Source organism: Rhinatrema bivittatum, chromosome 2, assembly GCF_901001135.1.
Source record: "Rhinatrema bivittatum chromosome 2, aRhiBiv1.1, whole genome shotgun sequence".
NCBI lineage: Eukaryota > Metazoa > Chordata > Amphibia > Gymnophiona > Rhinatrematidae > Rhinatrema > Rhinatrema bivittatum.
This window is the reverse complement of record NC_042616.1, coordinates 213,304,662-213,332,021: the sequence shown is the minus strand read 5'-3', so window position 1 is coordinate 213,332,021 and position 27,360 is coordinate 213,304,662. Positions and strand designations below refer to the sequence as shown.

General features: G+C 45.7%; 1 protein-coding gene across 2 annotated transcripts in view; it reads left to right on the top strand.

Moving 5' to 3' along the window:
- GSDME (gasdermin E) overlaps positions 1-27,360 on the top strand; it is a 133,763-nt gene that overhangs the window by 22,265 nt on the left and 84,138 nt on the right. For both annotated transcript variants that reach the window (XM_029589123.1, XM_029589124.1), the window contains one exon: positions 12,409-12,580. In XM_029589123.1, the coding sequence (XP_029444983.1) occupies positions 12,409-12,580 (172 nt within the window). The remainder of the gene's footprint in view (positions 1-12,408; positions 12,581-27,360) is intronic.

Sequence of the window (27,360 nt, the reverse complement as noted above, 5' to 3'; positions counted from 1 at the left end):
AGTTTGTGTCTGGGTGAAAACTCTGAATCCATACGGCGTAACCATCCTCAGCAAAAGTAACAAAAAATGACTGCAACATACCTGCATACATTTATGTGCATAAGAGACCAGGGAAATGGCTTTGAAAATTACCCTCTATATGTTATTGCCATAATGGTCATCTGGAGCAATCTTCTACTAGTACTACTACTACTTAACATTTCTATAGTGCTACATGACATATACAGCGCTGTGCAAACACTCTGCTCAATAAAGTTTACAATCTAATAAGACAAACATAGAGGACAAGAGACTTGGGGTATTTCATTAAGCAAGACAATGGTTAAAAAGAAAGCTAAGACTAAAAGCAGACAGTCAAGCATAAGATTTAACAGTGGTTTCAAAAAAGTGGGTCTTTAAATGGGATTTAAACAAGGTAAGAGAGGGAGCATGATGCACCAGTTCAGGAAGACTATTCTAAGCACGCAGCTCAGCCAGGTAGAAAGCATAGAGTTTGGAATTGGTGGCAGAGGAGAAGGGCACAGATAGGAGTGACTTGTCCGATGAGCGAACTACACAAGGCGGGATGTAGAGAGAAATGAGAGGAGTGATAGTGAGGTGCTGCAGAGTGAAGGTATTTGTAGGTGAGAGAGAGGAGCTTGAACTGTATGCAGGAGCGGATAGAGAGCCAATGCAGTGACTTCAGAAGAGGGGTTAAGTGAGCATAGCGACTTTGGCTAAAGATAAGTCGCGCAGCTGAATTTAGGGCAGATTGCAGTGGAGAGAGATGGCTTGCTTGGGAGACCTGTGAGAAGCAGGTTGCAATAGTCTAAGTGGGAGAAGATGAGAAAGTGGATAAGGGTTCTGGTGGTGTGCTCAGAAAAGAGGATGGATTTTGGCAAGGTTATTAAAAAAAAATAATAATGGCATGATTTAGTTGAGTTTTGGATATGAGTAGAGGAGACAAAGGAGTTGAACTGGACTCCAAGGTTATGGGCTGATGGGACCGGAATGATGACTGTTATCCACAGAAATAAAGGAGGACGAGGGGAGGTGGACTTGGGGGGGGGGGGGGGGGGGGGGAAGGTAAGGAGCTCAGTCTTAGCCATGTTGAGTTTTAAGGTGGCGACGGAACATCCAGGCAGTAATGTCAGACAAGAAGGCCGAGATCTGAGTCTGGATTTCTGGTGTAGAAAGGTAGATCTGGGAGTCATCAGCGTAAAAATGGTATTGAAAGCCATGAGAGGAAATCAGAGCACCAAGGGAATTAAAATATTGTGAGAAGAGAAGAAGGCACAGGACAGAACCCTGAGGCATACCAATTGATAGTGGAATGGCAATAGAGGAGGAACCACCAGAGGAAATGTGTGATGAGAGAGACAAGAAGTGAACCAAGACAGGACAGCATCCCAAAATCCAAGCAAGGATAGAGTGGTGGTGGTCAATAGTGTCAAAAGCTGCAGACAGGTCAAGCAGGATAAGGACAAAGTAAAGACCTTTGGCTTTAGCCATAAACAGGTCACTGGAAACTTTGGCAAGGGCAGTTTCAGTTGAATGTAGAGGGCAATAACCAGACTGGAGAGGATCAAGAATGGCTTGAGATGTAAGAAAGTCAAGACAACGGTGGTGAACAGTAGTTTGGAGGCAGATTGATAGATTGAGGATGTGACGGATGGGAGGAATGACTGTAGTGGAGATGGAGCTGAGGAATTGGGGGTGACAAGGTCAGAAAAACAAGTAGTGAGATTGGAGGAAGAGAGAAGATGAGTAGTTTCCTTTGCTGTGATTTCAGGAAAGGAGGAGAGAGTGGCAGAAGGTAGGAGAAAGGTAGAGGAATGAAGTCGGGGAGAGGCAGAAAAAGGTGACATAGTTGAGAACTCAAGGCTAATTTTGTGAATCTTGTCATAGAAATAGCCATAGCCTGGGCAGAGAGTAAAGGGGAGGAGGGAAGCAAAAGAAGTTTCAGGAGGAAATTGAGTGGCAAAGAGATGATGAGGGTTGGATGTAAGAGAGTTTGTCAGATGGACATGGTAATCTTGTTTGACAAGTGCAGTAATATTCTGGAAAGTGGTCAACATGAATTTGAAGTGTATGAAGTCTGCACATGTGGGAGACCCTGGGGTTCTCTCAGTCTGCTTTGCCCTTAATACATAAAGAGGCAGATTTTAATCAGAGCTCCCACTCAGCAAGCCGCTCTGTCGTCCCTACATCTTACTTTACACACTCTAATTTCACTCGGATTTCTCGTCAACTACGACAAATCCTACTTAGTCCCATCTCAAACCTTATCGTTCATTGGGGCAGACTTGGACACCTTACAGGCAAAGGCTTTTCTGCCTCGACAGCAAGCTCTCACTCTCGGGTCTCTTGCACACCAGCTGCAGTCTCAGCACTCTATGACTGCACACCGCTTTCTCATCCTCCTGGGACACATGGCGTCCACAGTTCAGGTCACCCCAATGGCCCGCTTGGCCATGAGAGTCATGCAGTGGACTCTAAGGTTACAATGGACTCAATCCATTTAGCCCCTGTCGACCATTGTCCACGTAACCGACTCACTCCGTCAGTCTCTCGCCTGGTGGAGAAATCAGGTCAATCTCCTCCAGGGCTTGCCCTTGCAGCCTCCAGACCCTCAAATAACTCTCACCACCGATGCTTCCAACCTCGGCTGGGGAGCCCACTTGACCAATCTGCAGACACAAGGATCTTGGTCTCCAGAGGAAGCCAAACACCAAATAAATTTTCTGGAGCTGCGAGCAATCAGATATGCTCTCAGGGTATTTCAGGATCGCCTCTCCAATCAAGTCATTCTGATCCAGATGGACAACCAGGTGGCCATGTGGTACATCAACAAACAGGGAGGAACGGGCTCCTACCTTCTGTGTCAGGAAGCTGCGCAGATATGGGCGGAGGCCCTCTTCCACGCCATGTACCTCAGGGCCACCTACTTACCGGGAGTGGACAATGTGTTGGCAGACAAGCTGAGTCGCACCTTTCAACCGCACGAATGGTCTCTCAACCCCTCAGTAGGGAACTCAATCTTCCACCAATGGGGTTATCCTCAAATAGACCTCTTTGCGTCATCTCAAAATTGCAAAGTAGACAACTTCTGCTCTCTCACTCGCAGCCAACACTATCAGCCAAGAGTCGCATTCTCCCTATCATGGGCAACCAGTCTCCTATATACATTCCCTCCACTTCCACTTTTCTCAAAGACTCTCGTGAAGTTACGTCAGGACAAGGGAACCATGATCCTGATAGTACCCCACTGGCCGCATCAAGTGTGGTTTCCAATACTTCAGGATCTCTCCATTCGCAGGAACATTCCCTTGGGAAAGGACCCGCTTCTAATCACTCAAAACGATGGGTGCCTACGCCACCCCAATCTGCAAGCCTTGATCCTGATGGCATGGATGTTGAAAAGTTAATCCTTCAGCCACTTAACCTTTCTGAACCAGTTTCCCGTGTCCTGATTGCTTCACGGAAGCCTTCCACGAGGAAATCGTATTCTTACAAATGGAACAGGTTTCAGTCATAGTGCTCTTTTCAATCCCTTGACCCCCCTTTACCTGTCCAATCTCGAAGTTTCTGGACTATCTCTGGCACTTGTCAGAATCAGGTCTCAAAACTTCCCCCATCAGAATGCATATCAGTGCGGTGGCCGCTTTCCATAAAGGTGTTGGGGGTGTTCCCAAATCAGTACAACCCCTTGTAACACGATTTCTGAAGGGCTTGCTTCACCTCAAGCCTCCACTCTGTCCTCCGGCCCCTTCTTGGGACCTCAATCTCATTCGAGCCTCTCCAATCCTGTGAACTTCGCTATCTCACATGGAAAGTGATTTTCCTTTTGGCAATCACTTCGGCTCGCAGAGTTAGTGAGTTACAGGCCCTAGTTACCTACCCGCCTTACACTAAACCTCTGCAGGTCCGGGCAGTACTCCGCACTCACCCTAAGTTCTTGCCTAAGGTAGTATCGGAGTTTCATCTCAATCAATCCATTATACTACCTACCTTCTTTCCCAGGCCCCATTCCAATCCAGGAGAGCAGGCTCTGCATACCCTTGTCTGTAAACGGGCTCTAGTGTTCTACCTAGACCGTACAGCTACCCACAGGAAAAGCACTCAATTGTTTGTCTCTTTCCATTCCATTAAATTGGGGCAGCCTGTGGGTAAGCAGACTCTCTCCTCCTGGTTAGCGGACTGCATATCCTTTTGCTATCAGCAAGCAGGCAATCCACTTCAAGACCGTGTTAAAGCACACTCTGAGAGGGTCATGGTGACTTCAGTAGCACACCTACGATCGGTGCCGCTTCCTGACATTTGCAGGGCTGCCACCTGGAGTTCTCGCCATACCTTTACAGCCTATTATTGCTTAGACAAGGCCGGAAGACAAGATTCCATCTTCGGCCAGTCTGTCCTACGCAACCTATTCACAACTTGACATACCAACACCCTTCTGCCTGCCCGGTAGGGTTCAGGATGCCCTCGGCCAAAATTCACCCCAGTCCTAGTGCCTTGCACACCTGGGTACATTTGGTGCATACTCGAACATCCTCAGCATGGTACTCACCCATATGTGAGGACTACTATCCTGCTTGTCCTGTGAGAAAGCAAATGTTGGTTACCTGTAACAGGTGTTCTCACAGGACAACAGGATGTTAGTCCTCACGAAACCCGCCCGCCGCCCCACGGTGTTGGGTTCGTTACATTTCTTATTTTATTTTTTGGCACTGCCTGTAGCTTTCAAATAAGACTGAAGGGGGACCCCTGCTGGCTGCAAGGTTAGTGCCATGCTGGGCATGCCCAGTAGGGGCCAGTCAAAGTTCTGGAAACTTTGACAAAAGTGTTCCATGATTGGGCTCCATCCTGATGATGTCACCCATATGTGAGGACTAACATTCTGCTGTCCTGTGAGAAACCTGTTACAGGTAAGCAACATTTGCTTTCTCTTGAGCAGCTGGTCCTTCTTTTCTAAGCCTGGTACTCTGTGCTGTTGCCTTTCACAAAACTTGTGACTTTTTTTTTTTTTTTCCTTTAGTTGTAAGGACATTCCTTTTCCTCCCCCCCCTGGTAAAAACATGTTAAGTTACAGAGCCATTGAAATTTTATTCTGGTTTTTCATCTCTGTGTGAAAAGCATGTTCTGGAACATCCCATGACCCAGTGAATCCTATGTGCTGCCTGGTTATTGCTGTCCCTCTCTGGAATTGTCTTTTTTTTTTTTTTCTTTGAAACCGTTCAGTGTAACCTTCAAACCTTTGCCCAGTAGATGATGACACACTAATAAACTATGTTTATGATGTGCTTGCTTCATCTTACAGATCTAGCAAATATTTTTCCAGATTTTTTTTTTATGTATGGAAGGCCTAGTATCCACTTTAAGATACTTTGATCCTGGTATTCACATTTTGATATGATAGTTAAGCTAACAGATGTTTGTTGGTTTAGTGCTATCTGTAGAGAGACCCATCTTCAGGCTCAGCATTAAGGTCTCTTACTTTTTTGTGAAGGTGTATTGTGCATTGGCATTAATTCACGTGCAGTAGCTGTATCTGTTGAGGTACAAAGTCTTCCAGGTAGACAACACATCAATCACTGGCTGCGGTGGGCTTTAACACCCATTCGCTTTGAAAAAGTACTGCAAGGATCTTTCTAGATCCATGAGGGATTGGGGAAAAGTGCAGGTTTTAGTGCATGCTGTATCTATCTATCACAGGTGACTGTAAAGCCTGCTCAGGTGTTCTAGCTAAGAGTCTAGTCCTGCTTATTAGGCCCCCCGACTATAAAGTTAAAGCATTGGCTGGCATAGCAGGGTAAGATGAGCGGGTACACTGAACAACTGTTCCGGGGTATGGCACTACTCAGCAAAACCACTCACTTTGTACTCCTGCAGGTTTCTATAAGGGGTGCAGGAGAAATAATAGTTGCATTTTTTTTGGCCTTGTTTCTTAAGGAGAATGTCAACAAAATCGGACTAAAAGTGGATGGATTGAGTTGGAATCCTTCTTCCTGGGTGTGCACTGCACACCTTCAAAAGGAGATGTAGGGCGGTTTAATAAATATTTTCTCTGTAACTGTACAGCGCAGCATGGAGCTGCCTGGCAGGTTGTGGCAGGGCATGGAGTGATGCTGGGGAGGGAGAGAGAACAAACCGTTCCCCCAGCTTCCATAGTTTATATTTTTATCAAAAAATAATTCCCTCCTTCTCAGAGTAAATAAAGAAGTATAGCTGTATACCTCCTAGCTGTCAGCTAAATAGAGGTTCTCCTTTCATGTGCCCGGTAACACTGGGTTGCTTTCTGGCATTCACTGATGCTGAGTCTCCAGTTTTTCATTGCAGTTTGTGGCGAGCATCAGCAGGAAACCCGGAGGAAAGAAACAATAAAAAAAATTAGAAATAAATGTACATTGTCTATCTTCTTAGAAAATAATTTTGTGGTACAGCAGACAGCACTATTCATAAACACTACAGCTGCTCTTTAGCCAAAAAAATGCCCCCATAAAAGGCTTGTATTAAGGTGAGTAAAAGCTTTACAATAAGACAATCAGAGTCTTTAAACTTATAAATCTTAGTAGCAGTTTGCTGTCCTTACTTCAGACCCTTGTGCCTTGGCTTCAAGTTCAGTGGCTCCAGGTTTTCACCGCCAAGCTTCCAGCTCTCAGCAGCTCTGCTCCAGGGCTCACCAGCCTTCCTCTCTCCTCTGAGAGCTGGGCTACCAATTTGCTCATCACTTGGCCAGCCCCACCAGCTTGGCACTCCAGACCCAGCCTCTTCTCAGAGCTCCTCCTGCCCAGGGGCTTCTTATAGATAGGCTGAGCCCTGCCAAGCACATTCAGAGGGCAGCTCATCCCTGAGGCCGTACTCATGTATATTCATTACTAAACCTGTGCAGGGTCCAATCACCCCGTTGCACTTTTTTTTTTTTTGGGCAACCTCATGCATAATTCTTATTTTCCTGTACGTACCAGGATCAGTCCAGAAGGTGGGTTATGTCCCCCGTCCAGCAGATGGAGTCACCTCATGCATAATTCTTATATTTGCCCAATAAAAATTATCCACAGCCTACAGCCATGAACCCCTTTTATGAGGGGAATGCCCGAAGACCAGAAAATCCTGTGCAAAGGCTGTAGAGAAGAGTCCAAACCTAACCTCGGGATGCTAGGGAGCAGGATGACCTCCGTTACAAAGACAAAGGATATGTTTCTTGGTGTCAGAGCTAGCAGAATTTCTGAAAAATAACAAGGAAGTGAGCCAGTCATCAGATTTCCTAGAAATATCTACATCTATCACATTTAACTAATAGTATTTCTGCAATCTGGAGTTTAGAGTTTAGTCTCTTGCATATTTTCTCCGTAGTGTACCAGAAATAGTGTGGGTCTAAAAATAGAACCACAGGCTTCATGCACAGTTCCTTCAGGTTCTCGGTAGTGCGTGTAAGTGATATTTTTGCTGTTTATGAGATGTTGGAAACTTTTCCTACAAGTTTTCTCTTATTTTGTACAAATAGTCACATAAACGTGTGGCTAATTTTAATCCTACCCCTCCCCCCAATTTTTCTAATCCCTCTCTTGTTCACTTTTTATTTTATACCAATAACACATGAAATACAAAAACGGCAGCAATTACATAAATCCCGGTGCTGCATACGATTCATCCATTCACACAACAATGCGTAAGAGGAGCACACTTTTGACGGATTAGTATTGGGCCATTCTTTTCAGCTGCGGCAACTTCAAATACATACATAACACAGAAGCAGTATTCTATCACATGTTCCTATCTACTGTAATTCTGAGTTTTTTCTTCCTTATTTCTCTTTATAAACTTGGCAAATGTTGGGACTTTTGAGTAATTTGTTTTGAAAGAGCAAGGAATGTGAGCTAAAACAGGAGAGAACATCAATTGTGTGTGCTTTTAATAGAGCACCCCTCTTACATGACTTTATATGATTACGTAACTCCTGCAATTTTACGCCTGATAATTATCTCATGGAATTGATATCAGATGAGTCTGTTGTCAGTTGTTGGTTGGGTGGGAACGTGGGTGAACTGGGCGGGGGGGGAGTTGAGGCTGAAGAACCAAAAGGGTCTCAATAAGGACTGGGTAAACTAGTGGAGGAATCAGAAAACTGGTAATTTTAAGTTACGTGCTTTAGTTTTAAAATATACCAACTTGTGAGCATAATTTGGAGTTTTACACAAGCAAGTCATGGTTTTCACACTTGCAAAATATCTGCGCCTATGTTTCTAAAATAAATAGGAAAATTATGTGTGTTCAATGCATTAAAGGTATTTGCGTATAAATATATATACATTGCACGCAATTTGAGGGGTAGAAACGTGTATTTTATAATCTGCACGTACCTGATACGTGCAAGTTACAAAATACTGTGAAGGCTCTCTGGGTGGCCATATACGAATGTATATGGAGGCCACAAGGAGGAGTCTGAAAGTTATCTTCCCTGTGCAAAATAATTATAACATATGTGGCGTGGAGGATTAGCCTAGTGGTTAGAGTGGTGGGCCTAGACCAGGGTTCCAATTCCACTGCCGTTCCTTGTGATCTCGGGCAAGTCACTTTACCCTCTGCTGCCTCAGGTACAAACTAGGTTGTAAGCACTCGGGGGATAGGGAAATATCTACAGTACCTGAATGTAATCTGCTTTGAAGTGCCAAAAAATGGAATATAAAAATCAGATAAATAAAAAATAAAATGTTCATAATAACTCGAGTTTTCTTATAAAGAATGCATGTAAGTCGCTTATGAAAATTCTCATGCATGTTCTTGCAATCATCAGTTTGCTGACATCTCCACTAGTTTGTCCATATACCCCGTACTTCATTCTGACCTCCCACCTAAAAACTGCAGATAAGACGTGCAATTTCACTTCTGTGACTTAATTAGCAAGTGTATGGGGTTATGTGAGAGGAGAAGGTGGTGGTTTTGGTGTATGTTGGGAGGTGTGTGTTAATGGAGCAGGATTTACATTCTCTCCCGCTGGACCCTCTTCCCTCTGCACATCTCCTCCAGCCCCCAGTGCCCCTCCTTCTCACTATCTCATTTGTCTCCTTCACCCTCCTACACTTAGTCTGGCCCCTCCCCCTCCTAGTCTCTACCTTGCTCCAGCTCCAAGGTGATCTTCCTGCAAGTGGTAGGGCCTGAGAACCTCCAGCAGCCTTTCACCTGCCACGTTACCTCTCCACTTTATCTTGTGCTGGTGGGGCCTAGCAAACCCCATTACCTCTTTTGCTGCCAGTGACTTCATGTCTTTTTTTTTTTTGCTTTTTGCACTGGTGGGGGCCTAGGAAACCCCACCAGCTATTTTGCTGCTGTACCTCCCATTTGTGTTTTTTTGTTTACTTTGTGGTGGTGGGGCCTGGGAACCCTCACCATCCTTTCCCCTACGCTTTATGTTATACTGGTGGGGAGTGGGAGACCCCCACCAGTCCTTCTGCTGCCTGCAGCGCAGCTTCTCCGCTGTTGCATTTGTGGGATCTGGTAAATCTCATCATCCTTTCCAATGCTGGCACCACAGCTAATTTCACTGACCCCCGTAATGCAAATGTTTGCACTCCTCCCTTGCTGCCTTTTAGCCCCTCCCCCCCCCCCCCCCCCCCCCCCGAGTTCTGGGTGAGGTCATTACATTGCACATACACACATGCAACATAATGATCATCCAGAGCCCTAATAATTATATATATTTTAATTTGATGTATATTCTGCCTTTTGTGATTACTCAGCCACTTCAAAGTGGATTACATTTAGGTACAGTGGGTATTTCCCTATCCCCAGAGGGCTTACATTATAAGTTGTATATAAATAAAAGACCTGTCTCTATCAGTCATATCTGCCTGTGGCTACTAGGCAGTGCTGAGAACAGTGGAAGGTGCACTGTGCAAAGACAATATGATCTGCAAAACCCTGTCATGTGTGCACACACACAGACAGACACACACATAGGCAGAGGCCCTCACACCCACAGGCCCAGGTGCGCGGACACAGGCAGGCTGTTATTGACCAGGCAACCTGAGCAACACTGGATAATGTTCGCTAATATGCCCTCTGTGAAGCCCTGTCTCTCATGCTCCAACATACAGGGACAAGCAGACATAGGCGCACACAAGTGTGTTCAAGCTTGCACAAGCATGCTGAAGCGTATTCAAGCTCGCAAAGGATCACGCTCGTGCACATACAGGCTCATACATGCACAGGCAAACAGACAGATCACGCAGACATGCTTACCCACAGGTCCCTCACACACATACATACACACGAAAAGGCAGACATACAGGAACAGGCCCACATAGACACAGGCCCAGTTATGCAGACTACCCGAGCAATGTTGGGCACTTTTTGCTAGTTTTCTATACAATTAGACCATATACTACTATTACTGCTACTACTTTTTTAACATTTTTATAGTGCTACAAGACATACGCAGCACCGTACAAACATAGAAAAAGACAGTCCTTACACAATAGAGCTTGCAGTCTAATAAGACAAACATACAGGACCAGAGACGTGGGGTATTGCATAAAGCAAGGCAATGGTTAAAAAGCAAAGAAAATTAGTTACCAAGCAGGCAGTCTGACATAAGATTTAAAAGCATTTGCAAAACGTTGGGTCTTTAGATGGGATTTAAACATGGCAAGAGAGAGGGAGCATAATGCACCAGTTCAGGAAGACTTATTCCAAGCACCCGGCTCAGCCAGGGGGAAAGCAAGGAGTTGGGAATTGGCAGTAGAGGCGAAGGGTACTATAGGTGTGACTTATCTGACGAGCAGAGTGCATGAGGAGCGGTTTGGAGAGAGAAGTGAGAGGAGCAGTAGTGAGGTGCTGCAGAGTGCAGTGAGGTGCACTCTGCAGCAGTGAGTGCAGTGAGGTGCTGCAGAGTGCTTTGTAGGTAAGAGAGAGGAGCTTGAACTGTATGCAGGAGTGGATAGGGACTAATGCAGTGATTTCAGAAGAGGGGTTATGTGAGCATAGCCACTTTGGTGAAAGATAAGTCAAGTAGCTGAATTTAGGACGGATTGCAGTGGAGAGAGATGGCTTGTGAGGAGCAGGTTGCAATAGTCTAAGCGGGAGGAGATGAGAAAGTGGATAAGGGTTCTGGTAGTGTGCTCAGAAAGGAAAGGATGGATTGTGGCATATTTAAAAGAAGCTATGTGTGAATGAATTGTGGAAAAGAATTTTTGGCTTCATGCCATTATTTTGATTGGATATCATATCGGGGGAATGCTCAATTTGCTGCTTCTGCTTAATTACATATATTTGCAGTGTTGAATGCAATTTCAAATATTCAAAAAGCAATAATGATTATCATGCATATTGTAATGAGGATGATGACAGTTTTGAGCAGGGTCAGCCTGGAAAGAGTGTTCATTTGTGTAAGAGGTACACCAGCACAACTGCAAAATCTGCAAGGTAAACCTCAACAGCTGGAAAGTTATGACTTTGCACAGGCTCAGATGGTGGCAGCTCTGTCACTTGGCCACCCAAAGCCTGGAAACCTTGTGAACACAAACAAAAAAAGAAAAGCATGAGAGAAAAAGGCCAGCTGCATAAACTATATGTTTCTCCTCTGCAGTTTCATCTGTAGGTCAGGGATTGGCCACATTTTTATGTATACCCCGTGTTTTTATGTTACTCTCTGTAAACAGTTGTGATGTATATACAAACGACGGTATACAAAATCTTTTAAATAAAATAATGGACATACAAATAAATTTAGTCATAGGGAACGTCTGAAAACTCGTGTTACCTTCAACTAGGAAAATTTATCAGGATGTGGAAGCAATGCCAACTTTCATTTTTATTTTGTCCCGTAGACAATATCGAACAAAGTATACTGAGAAAATAGTTTATTTTAATTTATAGTCTGGTATACTTTGTGTTGGGAGATGATAAAATATTGTAACGTCTATGAGGCAAAATGTGTCCCATGCGGTTAATTGCTGCTGAATTATACAATAGAATCACTCTATTAAAGAGGTAAAGGGCATGTATGTGTGTAGGAAGTCTGTGCATCATTCCTTGCTGTCACACCCCCTTCTCCCTCTGGAGGTTATAATCTGAATATGCTCATTGTGTTGCATTCACCCCTACTCCAGATGCTTGTGATACAATTGGGAGGAATGTAAAAGGGCTAACAGTGGGGCTTGGCATCTGACACAAGGCTGACAATGTATTTCCAATGTATTCATGCTAAAGGTCAGACATGGCGCCCGTTCGGCGTTTAGTACCGAAGGCTAGGAACAGTTCTGTTGATGGGAGTCATCGAATATCTTTTAAGTCATAAATGTTTTAAGTGACAGATTAGTCTATTTGCTTTCCTCCAAAAATGAGTCAGCGTTGCAAGAAATCCTTCACGCTGCAAATCCCTTTAAACAATAAGTTAGTTAAATTTGATGGGTTTTTTTTTCCCCCCAGGATGATTAACTTGAACCATCCCCTGCTGCAGCAGATGTTAACAAATAGACACGAGACCCTGTGCATCCTGAAAGAAAAGATAATAACAACTCAGAATTGTGTATTGCTGGAGCACACTCAGACAGAAGAAAAACTCGAGGGAGCAATAGGATTGAAAAGTAAAGTTATAAAGGTAACTAAGATGCAGAGCAACATTTTGACCAACTGTTTTCTCCTCTCACGGTTTTGGGCTAGGGGTACTTATGTGTTTGGGGTTTGTTTTGGTTTTTTTTGGGTGGAATAATTTGAAATGATATAGAAATAGCAGAGTAGGGCCAGCCCGGGAGCTCAGCGGCAAGTACTGTGAGCGTCCATGTGGAAGGACCCCAGTTGGATCCCTGGATGAGGTCTTCCACACCCCAGGTCAGCTAGGGGTTGCTGCAGAGGGCAGCGTTCACAGTCGTGTCCCCCCCCAGGGGAGGGGAGGGAGTTGTGGTGGTCATTAAGGACGACAATTGGTGGCCGGATTTAGAGCCCATGATGCAGGCTTCCGGAAGATGCGCATGGTACCCGGCCTCAGGACCATTGCTGCATAGATGTGAATGAAGGTTCATGGCACCAGCATTGCAGCACTGGTTCCAGCTGAGCTGGAAAAAGGAGCAAGGAGTAAATACAGGGCCAACTAAAAAAAAAAAAAAAAATACATTTTGGAGTACGTTGTTCTTTGGAGCACATAAATACAGGTTAGCGTGTGTGGTACAATGTGCCCTTTCTAATAGTCTTCTGGGCTGATATGCAGATGCCACTCTTCCAAGACCAAGAAATAAAAATAGAGAAATTGTATCTTTTTTTTTCAGCAGCATTAAAGCAGTTATTTTTTAGTTGCTGCACCACTGTAAGACAGATATAATAGTTGTAGTCTACTTTGAATAAAGACGTGCTGTTTGTATTCACAGCAGTGCATGGTTGTGTTGGCAGAGCATGGCCGAATGTTTCCTCCCCCAGAGTGCTTGCATTCATGTAGGGTGTTAACTCATATGCCCTAAACCAGGAGTAAGCAAACTTTGTGAGCCGTAGCCCTCTTCTATTTATGCCATTAGTTGGGGGTCCCCTAGATGGGTATATACACAACCACACATACACATATTCACTAGGCAGTCACGCTGCCAATCACTGTCTCAAAGCCCCTATTTTGTTTTTCTTCAAGCGGCTGAAAGGAGTAAACTCACACATACACACATGAACATAGAGAGGAAGACATATTTTTTCCGGAAAGGCACACGGGCCAATGCAATAAAGTGCGCTCATCCTAGCGTGCAGGTTAACCCGCAGTTGGATGCGCAGTTTGGACATACTAGCCTAACACCTGAGGCAAATAGCGCGTCCAAACTAGCCTAACACCTGTTCAAACAGTGCGTCCAAACCAAAACGTAGCTAAAAGCGCTCGTCACATATAAATGCTATGTAGATGAGGCTATTATCTATTACCCCTGATGTAAAAAAATCGCCGTGCGTCCGATGTGCATTTTTTTAACACAGCAAATTTAACGCCACCCCCGGAGCTGGCATTAAGCCTTGCCGTGCATCAAGGGCTCAACTCAAAAACAAAAATACTTTTTTGCTGGTAAATTATCTGCGGAGGGTTAAAACGGATGCTTGTACTTAGGGTCCATTTTATTGTGCCGCAGATAATTCCTTCTTCCTTTCAGTTGGGTTGTTGAAATTTAAACATACATCATCAGAGGACACGGTAAGAATAAAGCTTTTAAATCAGCTGTCTTAACAGTGCATTGGTTCCTGATCACGGTAAAACTTGGATGCGTCATACCATGGTATCCTGCTCAGCACTGTAGTCCCCCCATGAGCAGCGACTCTTGCCTGGCTCAGTGAACGTTTATCTGACAGCAGGGAGTTTATGGAGGCCTGGCTGTAATTTAACGAGGTGAACCAGCAGGCTCAGTTTTGGGGAGCTCTGTCCTGTTTCACCAATTCTGATGTGCACGCTGATTTCCGAGGGAGTCTTGTGTCTCATGTGATCGTGGACACAAAGTTCTAACATCTCATGCGTTGTTTTCTTGTAAAGTTTCAGTGACAGAGAAGAAAGCCCGACTGAAACGGGTGAAGCAGCCATTGCTGCTGACCTCATCCGGGCTGGGAAACCAAACCGTCTGGCAAAAACATACCCATGCACAGCCATGTCTCCTGGGTGCCCAATGCTTCTGAGTGATAGGGACGCACAATTCATTCTTAATGCGTCCCTTTTAGCGCGGCAGCTCATTAGAATATTGCATCATGTGCCCAGGAGAGGTGGATGTGTGCGCGCTGAAAAAAATGGGCACCCGGTTTGGACGCACTTTTTCACGTGTTTGATATTGCGTCGGCCCCCAGAGAGAGAAGCAGATAGTTCATTCCCAGACAGACTCCCCACATGCAGTCACAGACACACCATAGAGAAACAGAAACCCAACAGCCAGACAGACTATACAGAAAGACAGACCCACAGACATAACACAGACTGTCACAGAAGAGGCATGGACACAAAAACAACCAGACAAACACAGGCAGATCACCATATTCAGACACAGAGAGAGACACAGGCAGGTAGCCCACATCGCACACCCAAACATAAACAAGACATAGACTAAACACACCAGACAAACACAGACACAGGCCACATATCACAATGGTGAGGACTGGAGAATTTACCAGAAAACTTAGGTTCCAGCCAAACCTTTTTAAGAGCTGAGACAAATTCCATAACATCCTGACCAGTTGTTTAATTTGCTTTTTCACTGTTTTCATTGAATTTTTGTATTTTTCTTAGCTTGCTCATCTTTTATATTTCCATGTTTTTAGTTTCTTATTTAGCTTTTTTTTTTTTTTAACACTTTTTGCCTTTATTCTCCCTTCCCTACCACCTCCCTCTGTCCCTTCCATTTCCTCATTCTCTCAGACCTCTTTGCCCATTCCCCTCCCCAACCTCACCACTTCTTTTCACCACGGCGGACAAAAACTGTGACCTCTATCTCTGGGTACGGACTCAGCAGCGGCAGGAACTCCCTCCCAGGCTGAGGTCTGAGGGTGGCAGATATTCCTGGGTGGTGGAACACCGCAGTAGTCCCTCCTATGTCCAGTTCTGCTGCACAGTAAACCGCTTCCCATCTGGGCCCACCAGAGAAGAAGCAGCGTTTTGCCCTGGCCCACGAAAAAAACCACATGGCTAAGCCGAGGCATGCTTACAATGATGTCACTACGTCCTGGCAGCTTCCTCCCTCTTGAGCCTGCAGTGCCTCTATAGTACCGAGACTCGACAGGAGAGCCATTTTTTTTTCTTTCCTGATTGGGCAGCCAGTGGGCAGCCAGTGAATACGAATTGCTCAGGCCCTCGTGGGAGCTGCACCCCAGTTTGCGCAGCCCTTGCCCTAAGTGATGGAAGGCCAAAGGGAAGTCAACTGACCTTAAGCATGGTCATACAGCAGCAGAAGAAATGTGCATTAAACCAGGGAAGTCCAAAAGATCTGAGGTGTTCCAACTTTTTTGATGTGGACATTGGGTTAAACACCAGTTTTCAAATCTTTTTGTATGGCTAGAGGAATGTGAAAAGGAGGTGAAATGGATATCAGTGTGCCTAGCTGCAAATGGCCTGGCTAAGGCTGAGTTAGTAAAAGCTCCAAGGGCAGTTCAAAGAGTTAAGGCTTCAGAATTGCTAGCTACGTATAACAGGGGAACAGGTAGAATAGTCCTCAGAGCTTCAATTCATGGTTGAAAGCTTGGTGCGGTGAAGGCTGTGGGTACGTTTGTGACTGGTGATGCACCTGGGAGGATAAGGATCTGTATAGAAGTGATGGCTTACATCCATCCAAAGAGGTAATGAGCCCGGGAAAAAAAAAAGATAAATTGCTTTGCACCACAAGCAAAAAAAAAAAATAAATTTTGAGATAAACAGGGTAAGCCCTGAAAAGACAAAAGCCCCAAATCAAATGAGCAAAAAAAATCTAAGAAATGACAGTGGGAAATAGAGCAGGGATAGCTGATAAAATAGATAATGGAAAAATAAAGAATCACATATGCAGATAACCAAAGTCTTGTCAACAGAGTCACAGACCTGGAGACCACCATGGTAGAGGTAGATTTAGATATGGTTGTAATTGCCAGTTCTTGGTGTAATGAAAATCAGGATGGGCATGCGCTCAGTCCAGGGTACAATCTTTTCAGAAGAGACAAAATAGGAAAAAGGGAGGAGGAGTAACTTTTCATATTAGGAACTTAGTAGTAATAGCCAAAGTACAGAGAGAGCAAGGAGGAGCTGAATTACTGTGGAAAAACCTAAGAAGATTTACATGTACATGAGAGCAATGTACAAATCTCCAGTACAGGGGTATTGAGGAGGCCTATCAGAAGTCAAGGATCTAAAAGGTACAGAGGAACTATAGGGAGCATTAAGAAGGCAACAGATCTCCGTGTAAGGCAGGTTAGCAAAAGTGAGATATACAAGGAACCAATATGCCCCTGAAAAGAAGCAGAAGAAATGTTAAGAGCAAAGAGACGAGCATTCAGATTATTTGCAAGAACACACGAGGAGGAGGAAAGACAGAATTATCAGGAAAACAGAGAGAGATCAGGAGGAAAATTAGATGAGCAAAGGCCCAAACAGAGGAGAAAATTGCCAGTCAATAGAAAAGGATATAAAATATTTCAATATATAAGGAAGAAGTGAAAAAAAAACAGAGGGGGCATCCTTATAAAGAAAGGGAGAGAATAAGATTAATGAAGAGGGGGCCCAGAATGCAGAAGTCTTAAACAAGTTCCTTTGCTTAGTATTTGCAGAAGGGGAAGACAAAGTATCTAAGTTAGGAAGCAGGTGCAAAAGTGATAGTGAAATAATCACAAGCCTTTATTCAGAAGAGGAACTACCTACACAAATGAGAGTAGATAAGACCATGAGACTTGACAGAGTAGAACCCAGGATGCTGAAAGAGTTAAGAAAGTGCTGAACTTTCAGTTCAACTTGTCTTGGAGATGAGGGCAGCTCCGAGAGACTAGAAGAGAGCAGATCTTATCCCCCCCACCAGAAAAGTGGGAGAGAAAGGCGCAGGCACCTGCAAATCTGTTGGTCTGACTTTGGTAGCAATCACAGCTGTATAAACACTACTAGAGGAAAAGATAGTGCAGTATCTTGAAACAAGCAGATTCCAGAACCCCAGGCAGAATGGTTGCACAAAGGGGAGGATCCCTCTGACAAACTTGGATGGGTTCTTTGAGATGACAGAGGTGGTGGATTATGGAAAGGCAGTGATTTTTGCCCGCTTGGATTTCAGTAATGTTTTTGACACTATTCCCTCACAGAAGAATTCTAATCCAATTAGCCAGTATGGGAGTAGGGCAGAAAATTGTTAACTCTTGGGCCGATTCAGTATGGTGCACTCGGCCAAACGCACCTTTTGCCCCGGTTTGGCCGCGCATTTTCGACGCGCTGTTTTTACCCCTTATACAGGAAGGGGTAATAGCACGTCAAAAACGCGCGGCCAACCCCCCCGAAACTAATAGTGCTCGCAACATGCAAATGCATGTTGATGGGCCTATTAGTTATTCCCACACGATACAGAAAGTGAAATGTGCAGCGAAGCCGCACATTTTACTTTCAGAAATTAATGCCTACCCAAAGGCAGAAGTTAATTTTGGCCGGCACAGGGAAAGTGTACAGAAAAGCAGAATAAACTGCTTTTTTGTACATCCTCCAATTAAGGAGCGGACTGGGAGGGAACTTGCCTACCCCCCTACCTAACCTTCCTTCCCCTTCCCCTCTCCTCTCCCCCCCCCAAACCCTACCTATTCCTTTTTTGTATTTGTTTCAGTAGTTCATATTTTTAAAAATACACAGAGCAAGAAAAATAACTCAGTGCAGGTTAATGTGGTGAGGGGATCTTTCTTGAAATCACAAATTTTTAAACAGCTTTTAGGCATTTATACTACCTGGCTTAGATTATTGTAATTTCATTTATACTGGGATGCTAGGATATGTTAAATCAGGAACTTTGTTTTCAGTTTTTATTTTATTTTGCCTGGGAATTTCAATGTTATAACAAAAATATCAGTGTAAAAATTATTTTGTTATGATAGACCATTCCCAGATACAAAATAAAAACAGAAAATGAAGGTCAGTACAAAATTCAGTTGCTCAAATACTAACTGGTACAAAGCATATACAACACATTATATCTGTTCTTCACCCCATTACGTTTGCCGGCTTGTGGGACGTCCCCACGAGCCGGCACACTCAACCCCAAATGCTGAAACAGCAGGCCTCAATCGCGAGGCACGGACATCGCCATCTTCACACCAGCCCTGCTCTCCTTAGGCGCACGCCAGGCCACCCAGATTTAAAAGGCCTGCGCCAGGAAACAGGCCACAGCACCCTTGGATGACGACAAAGGCTTCAGCCCTTAAAAGGGCCTTTCGGACATCCAGACCTCGCCTCAACGGGCTTCCTGCATTCCCTGCAGTGCGTGTTGCCAGCATTCCTGTTCCTTGTTCCTTTATCCAGCCTTGCCTTATCTTCCAGTCTAGGCTCGTCATGTTACCAGGTCCAGCCTCATCCAGCCTGTCTTCCTTGTTTCCATTCTGCTGTCTCCTGTGTGTCCACGTCACCCTTGGCTTGCTGCTCTGGACCTGGCCTCTTGCCTGGAGCTGCCTGGCAAGAGGCTTGCTTGCTGCCTGGCCCTGCTCTCTAGCCTGGACCCAGGACTACTCTTTCTCGCTGCCTGCCCCGACTTTGGTTCTCTTCTGACCTCTGTAAGCCTGCTGTCTTCCTAGCCTCTGGACTGTGGTCACCACCGCTGCCCTAGGGACCCACCTAAGCTCTGCAGGCTGTTAGAATTCAAGGGCCCAACCTGTGGAGGAGGTGGCTGGTAAAAGTGAAGCTCCAGACTGTCCCACTACAGGGTGTGTTTGCCAGCTGAAGGCATGGGCCTTGAGGGCTCGCCCTCAAGGCTGCGCCAACTGCACCGCAGCATTAAGAGCTCACGCACCCCTCGCAGTGACTACCAGTACAAGCCAGAATTAAATTTACAGTGTTCTCCCTTATTCACAAAGCACTAAGTCACGAGGCTCCTCAATGGCTGCATTAGTGCACTATTAAAAATGTACAGGCCACAGAGGAACCTATGTTTCCTGTACGTACCCGGATCAGTCCAGACTCCTGGATTTTGCTCCCCCCCCCCCCCTAGCAGATGGAGACAGAGCAGTTTACAAAACAAAACTCTGCCTTATATAGGATGGTTCCACCCACAGTCCGGCAGTATTCCTGTGTCTCCAGCAGATGGTGGAGGTGCAAAACCTGCAGTCTGGTCTGTGTGATTACTTTGTTCTGGGAGTTAGTCAGAGTTAAGGGGACTATTGTTTTTTTCTTACTTATTTTGGCTTACAAAAAAAAAAAAAAACTTTAGCAGCAGCAGTGTGGTCTTCAGCCTCCCAGGGGTTCGTGAGGTCCTGAGAGGAGGCCAGAAGGAGGAGTCGTTACTCCATTTACTTCGTAGTACCAAAGAAAGAGGGATTCTTTCAACCCATCCTGGACCTCAAAAGAGTAAACAGATGCCTCAGAGTGCCACGTTTTCGCATGGAAACGCTCTGGTCAGTCATTTCCTCGGTGCGAAAGGGAGAGTTTCTGGTGTCCCTAGGTCTCACAGAGGCGTACCTTCATTTAGGCATCCGTCCGGATCACGGAAGTTCCTTCGCTTTTCAATACTGGGTCAGCACGTTTAGTTCCGAGCGTTGCCCTTCGGTCTCGCCACCGCGCCCAGGACGTTCACCAAAGTGATGGTGGTGGTGGCAGCCCATCTCCGGAGGGAAGGACGTCTGGTGTATCCCTACTTGGACGACTGGCTGATTCGAGCAAAATTGGAACCGCTGACTCGAGTGGCGATTCACAGGGTGCTCCAGCTCCTTCAGTCTCTGGGCTGGGTGGTCAATTTCTCCCAAGAGCAGGCTCGTGCCCTCTCAGTCCTTGGAATATTTGGGGGCTCTATTCGACACTCAGCAGGGCCGAGTATTTCTTACCACAGATCGCATTGCCAAACTGCAAGGACAAATGAGAAGTTTATTACTCAAGCATCCTCCAAGGGTCCGGAATTACTTGCAGGTTCTCGGCTCGATGACTTCGACCTTGGGACTGGTACCCTGGGCCTTTGCGCATATGCGGCCTTTGCAGTCCGCATTACTTTCCCGATGGAACCCAGTCTCCGAATTGTTTCATCATCTTCTGTCAGTTATGGAGGCAGCGCGGGCCAGTCTCGATTGGTGGCTGGTTGCAGGCAGTCTATCCTGTGGAGTCCCCCTGGAGATGCCCGACTGGACAGTGATCACCACAGATGTCAGTCTCTCCGGCTGGGGGGGGGGGGCGGTATGCCGGGGAAAATAGGTACAGAGATTATGGTCTCCCGACTAGTCACAGTGGTCGTTCAAACCTCTGGAGACTCGAGCTGTGTGGTTAGCATTGCAAGCATTCCGTCCTTTCGTCCAGGGCAGGTCGGTCAGAATTCTCTTGGACAATGCGACCACAGTAGTGTATATCAATCTCCAAGTAAGAACCAGGAGTCAAGCAGTGGCAGTGGAAGCTCATCAGTTGATCAGCTGGGCAGAGTACCATTTAGTCAGCATAGCGGCGTTTCACATTGCCGGCGTGGACAACGTACAGGCAGACTTTCTCAGCCGACACTGACTAGATCCCGGGGAATGGGAATTGGCAGACGCAGTCTTTCAGCTCATATGCGATGCGTGGGGCAGGCCCTGCATGGACCTCATGGCGAAGTTTCGGAATGCCAAAGCTCCGTGTTTTTACAGGTGTCGCAGAGAGAGAGGAGCCGAAGTGGTGGATGCCCTGGTGCTACTTTGGCCACCGAGATTCTTCTGTACATATTCCCGCCTTGGCCATTGATCGGCAAAGTGCTCAGGTGAATAGAGATTCACCCAGCGGAGGTAATTCTGGTAGCCCTGGAGTGGCCAAGATGTCCTTGGTTTACGGACCTCCTCAATTTTGGCAGTGGAGGGGCCGTTAGGATTTCTGGTTCTTCCGGATTTGCTGCATCAAGGGCCCATTTGTTTGGAAGAAGTAGATCGCTTCTATCTAGCGCAGTGATGGCCAATCTTTTGAGCTCAGTGTGTCAAAATTCATTAAAAAAAGACCATAACTCGGGTGGTGTGTCACTTCTAGAAAAATCCATAATTTTGTGATATTTGTAGCTCTAATTAATAACAAAAAGTTATAATTTTAATATATGTACTGTATTTATTAATAAAGCAAATAATTCTTTACCTTACCTGCCTAGTGACTTTTTTGTTGCTGAATTTCATTGGCTAAATCTTCAATTAAAACAATCTCTCCCCCCCCCCCCCCACACACACACACAAACTCTTACTCCCCTGGATTTTCTCATACACACTCATGCTCTCACACTCACTGGCTCCCTCACATACACACAAACACACACACCCAGACAGGCTCCCAGTCATTCTCACACACACACACACACACACACACACACACACACACACACACTGAATCCCAGGCAGGCTCCCATTCATGTTCACACCACTCCCGCTCCATCCTCCAGGCAGGCACCAATTCATTCTCACACACACACAGACCCCCAGGCAGGCACCCATGCATTCACACACATACACCCCCAGGCAGAGTCCCATTCATACACATGCACACACTAAAGGCAGACCCCCCTCTCTTTTGCCAGCAACTTCGGAACCTCTCTCATTCCTCTGCTGCCACTGTCACTGCTGCCACATGACTATTGGGGAGGTGCCGATTGCTGCTACTGACACTGAAGCCCATTCTGCTGCCTCCTCTATGCAGGCCCCGTGGGCTTCCACTTTCTCCATGCTGATCTCGTACATTGCGAGATACGCATAGAGAAATTGCTATTCTTGCACATTCCCAAAGATTACAGGTGTCAATCACTAAAAAGTAATTTTTTTTTTTTACCTTTGCTGTCTGATCTTAGTTTTCTAATTGGTTGGTCACAGGCTTTTTTTTCCACCTTCCCTTTCTTATTTTTTTTTTGCCAATTACTTTTATATTGTCTTTTTTTCTGTTTCTTTTCTCTCCATCTTCTTCCCTCAAACACACAGTCAGGTTCTCATTCTCACATGCATTTCTCTCTCTCACACACACACGGCTCTCACTGTCACATGCTCTCTCTCATACAACCATTCATACACACAGTCTCTCACACACACAGGCTCTCTCTCTCCCACATGCTGTCTTGCTCAAGCACATGCTGTCTCTGCAAACATTCAGGTCCTCACTCTCACACACAATCTCTCAACTCATCTCATACACACACACCCCCTCTACAGACCCTCAGGCTCTCTCTCACCTCTGGGCCTCCTCTTCATGGGTCGCTGCAGGATGGGCTCTGCAGCGGCCCTAATCTTCTCGGGCCACTGCGAATTGGGATTCGCGGCGGCCCGTAAGCGCTGATGCTTCTCCACCTTCCTGCCCACGCGGCTCCACGCGGCTCCAGCAACGTTTACTTCTGGGGCCGCACAGGCAGGAAGGAGGAGGAGCATCAGCGCATTTAAATGCGATCTTTTTCTTCGGGCCGTGGTGACGTGATCCTCACCACTGCCCTGCCTATCTGCCTGTTGTTGTGCCACATGAGCCTCCCTGTGCCCGGGGGCATTGGGGGGGTGGAGGGGTCCGGAGGGTGGGGGGATACTAAAAAACTAATTTTAAAGGGTTGGCACAACCGATTAAAAAAAAAAGGCTCGGCACAGCCGATAAAAAAAAAAATAATTTCCCAATAGTCCATGAAACGCTGCGCATGTCAGCAAAAACATCTCGGCGTGTCACCTCTGACACACGTGTCATAGGTTAGCCATCACTGATCTAGCGGCATGGCTTTTGAAAGGCAACGGTTAAGTCGTAAAGGCTATTCACTCGCCTGTGGCTATGCTCCTGCGCTCACGTAAGACATCCACCAACCTCGTATATGTTAGAATGTGGAAGATTTTTGAGTCTTGGTGTCTAGACTGGGAGGTGGCTCCTACCTAGACCTCGGGCAGATATTCTGTGCTTTCTTCAAAATGGTCTGACCAAGGGCCTGTCGTGTAGCTCTCTGAGGGTACAGGTGGCGGCTCTTGGTTGTTTGCATGGTACCATTCAAGGAGTAGCGTTAATGGCGTATATGGACGTGGTCTGTTTCCTCCGGGGAATGAAACACTTGCGTCCTCCGGTGAGGCATCCTTGTCCGTCTTGGAGTCTGAATTTAGTTCTCACAGCGCTTTGCTCGGTGCCCTTTGAGCCTTTGAAAAGGGCCACTCTGAAGGATCTTACCTTGAAGGTAATTTTTCTGGTGGTCATTACATCAGCTCGTAGAGTGTCGGAGCTCCAAGCTCTTTCTTGTAGAGAACCGTTTTAGAGGATTTCCGATTTGGGTGTTTCTTTAAGGACAGTGCCTTCTTTTCTGCCTAAAGTGATTTCTGCCTTTCATGTCAACCAATCGGTGGAGCTCTCGGCCTTCGCGGACTTAGACTAATCGGATCCCTTGTCTTGGGATTTGAGGAAACTGGACATTCGCAGAGCATTGTTGTGGTATCTGGAGGTTACAAATGGTTTTCGGGTGTCTGACCATCTGTTTTTCTTGTGGAGCGGTCCAAAGAAAGGACAGATGGCTTCCAAGACTACCATAGCCCGTTGGCTGAAGGAGGCTATCAGCTCGGCCTATCTGCTTCGTGGTAGATATCTCCCTGTTGGTGTTCTTGCCCACTCTACTCGTTCGCAAGCAGCGTTTTGGGCAGAGTGCCAGATGGTGTCTCCGCAGGAGATTTGTAGAACGGGCACATGGAAATCTTTGCATACGTTTGCAAGGCATTACCGACTGGATGTCCAAGCACCAGGTTCAGGAGGATTTAGAGAAGGAGTGCTTCGAGTTGGCCTCTCCGAATCCCATCCCAGGTAAGGAAGCTCTGGTACATCCCAGGAATCTGGACTAATCCGGGTACGTACAGGGAAAGGAAAATTAGTTTCTTACCTGATAATTTTCATTCCTGTAGTACCACGGATCAGTCCAGAGTCTCGACCGTGGGAGACGTGGAAGTAAGGGAGAGTCCACTCGTTTATTAATTGCTTTATTTTCAGATCTGCAGAAATTTTAGATTATCTGTGCTTGAGTGGTTCTATAGGTTCCGTCCCCAGTAGGGTGCAGTAGACCTGTTATTTTTTTTGTCTTGTTAAAGTGCTATTGTACATAGTTAGGGTGGTTTTGGAGAGCCATTCTGCTTTGACATTGAGTAATACTGCCGGACTGTAGGTGGCACCATCCTCTATAAGGCGGAGTTTTGTTTTGTAAACTGCTCTGTCTCCATCTGCTAGATGGGGGGGGGGGGGGGGCAAAACCCAGGAGTCTGGACTAATCCGTGGTACTACAGGAACGAAAATTATCAGGTAAGAAACTAATTTTCCTATGTGCTGATTGGAATCTATTAGTTGTTCTCCCTCCTTTCGTGATCTTGCGAGTGCAAAGTTTTTTCCAATAGCTGGACCTAAACTCTGGCAGATGGAAGCCTGGCTCATACAATTTACAAAACAACTGAAAACTTTTCTTTCTACAAACATTTGGTGGTAATAAGGACATAAGACTTACTGTGCTGTGTCAAATCAAGGTCCATTGAGCCCAGCATCCTGTCTCAGACAGTGGCCGACCTGGATCTCAACTACCAGCCAGATCTAATCTGGCGCCCTTCCCAGGCCTTGCTGGAGATGTCTCAATTGATATCATCTGATTCTGCTTCACTTTGAAATTTTTAATGCAGTAAGGAGCTCTGATATTGTTGTGCACAATGATCACTCTATTGTTTTAAATTTGAATGTTTTTGTACCTCACAAGAACCTTGGATTGGCAGGTTAGACATCTTTTTAAATAAATCGATAACCAGTTAATTGTAACCAGTTGTGTGGGAACAATTTTCAGACAAATTTAACTGGCTAGGTATTCATCTGAAGAATTTGACCAGCTAGAGATTTAGGCCTGCTATTTGTGTGACCAAGGTTGAGTGGCTAAACTTAGTCCATTGGTGCTGGAAATCACTCAGATCGGCTAAATTATTTATTTGACTAATTTATATTCTGCTTCATTGCCAAAATCTGTTTGAGGTAGATCACAACATAATCAAAAACATTCATCCATACATTAAAATTATAAAATACAGTACATTAATTAGAAGCACATCTAAACAAATAAGCCCTCAACTGTGATAAACCATTTTTCTTTCTAAAAACAGGATTTTGGGAGTAAATTGTAAGCTTACCCCAGGAATGCCTCTGGAACTGTCCCCTGTTGGTTTTTTGACTGGCTTGGGAATTTAGGGGGTAATTTTGTAACAGCCTGCTTAAGAAAGTTAGCAAATACGCAGAGTTACACCAGTTTTCAAAGCAATTTATTTCCCTATGTTTGCTTTGAAAATAACTTCGCCAGAATTACCCACACTTTGTAAAATCCAAAAGCATGCATGTAAGTCCAATCCCCTTCCCAACTGCCCCCAGGAACACCTCCGCTGTGTCCAGCTAAACTTACTAATGGGCAATTTTATTACAATCCAATCGACCAGGGGAATGCAGTGGTATTAATTCAGTCCCACACTTCAAATTCCATACAGTTTGAAGTGTGGGACTGAATTAATACCACTGCATTCCCCTGATCAATTGGATTGAATATTTGGAGTGCAATTCTAGTGCCTATATTGTGTTTGTCAATTTTATTACAAGTCATTTCCACTGGCAAAGCATTGTTTCACCCCCTAAAATGGCTTTGAAAATTGTCACTTTAGGGGGTCATTTACTAAGCATTTTTCCCAAAGACACAGAATGCGAGAAAAGCTTTAGTAAATAGGCCCCTTAGGCAGCAACATTGAGCCACTCAGTAGGGGAACAGTTTTAAAAGCTGAGATGTAACAATTGTATTCAGGGGCGGGGGGGGGGGGGGGAGTTAGCTGGTTAATCTCTTTGAAGACTGGCTTAGTAGGTGCCATTTCTGTTTCTGTGCTGTTTTAAAATTCTGCGTTCCCTGTACGTACCCGGATCAGTTCAGACAGTGGGTTGAGCCTCCTGTCCAGCAGATGGAGACAGAGAAAAACCGAAAGGGTATCCTATATCAGGACAGAGCCTACCCTGCATCCCTTCAGTATTTCTCTGTCTCCAGCAGATTCAGACAGTAGAACCTGCGGTTCCCTTCTTTCCTCAATTTTCTCTTTCCCTTTAAGGTTTTCTTCTCAGATTTTTTACAAGATCAGGCAAGTATTCTCTATACTTTTGTAATTTAAAAAAAAGGATACAAGTTATTTTATGCTCTGTCTTAAGGAGACAGCTCTGTCTCCTCGCTCTGCTGGGAGCCTAGGCCTTGATTATTCAGCCTAGGCTAACTTTCCCGGTGACCTGTTTGCTGTTTGGGGCGATTCTGGTGGTCCAGTCACTCCCCCTTTTCTGGCTGCACTGATCCTGAGAAGCTAATATCTCTGGTCCCCCAGCAGGGAAGATTAATTCCCCTGCAACTGCTAAAATAAACAAATAAATAAATAACAGCAATTACCTTGGCAGACAAAGCAAGTTTCATTTCTCCCTGCTCTGATTTCATAGGGGTTGCGTACAGGGTTCACTCGCCTGCATACGCTTCCCCCTGCAGCCCGGCTCAGCTGATCGTCTTCTCAGCGGCTCCCTTTGATCATGCCGCGTTCTTCTGCCTGTCTAGCCTGTGGGGAGCCTGCTTTGCGGCTCTCCCGTGACGGGCTGTGCTCCGGGTGCCTGCCAGGTGGGGAGGGTCCCTCTGCAGCAGCGCCGAGACCTACGACCTGGAGTTAGCCTTCCCAGTGCGTGGCTTGGAACCGCGAGAACAGCGGCCATTTTGGGGGAGGTTTTTCTTCAGATTCAGGGCGGGAAGAAGAAGAAGGGCCCGATTTAAGTGTTTCGCT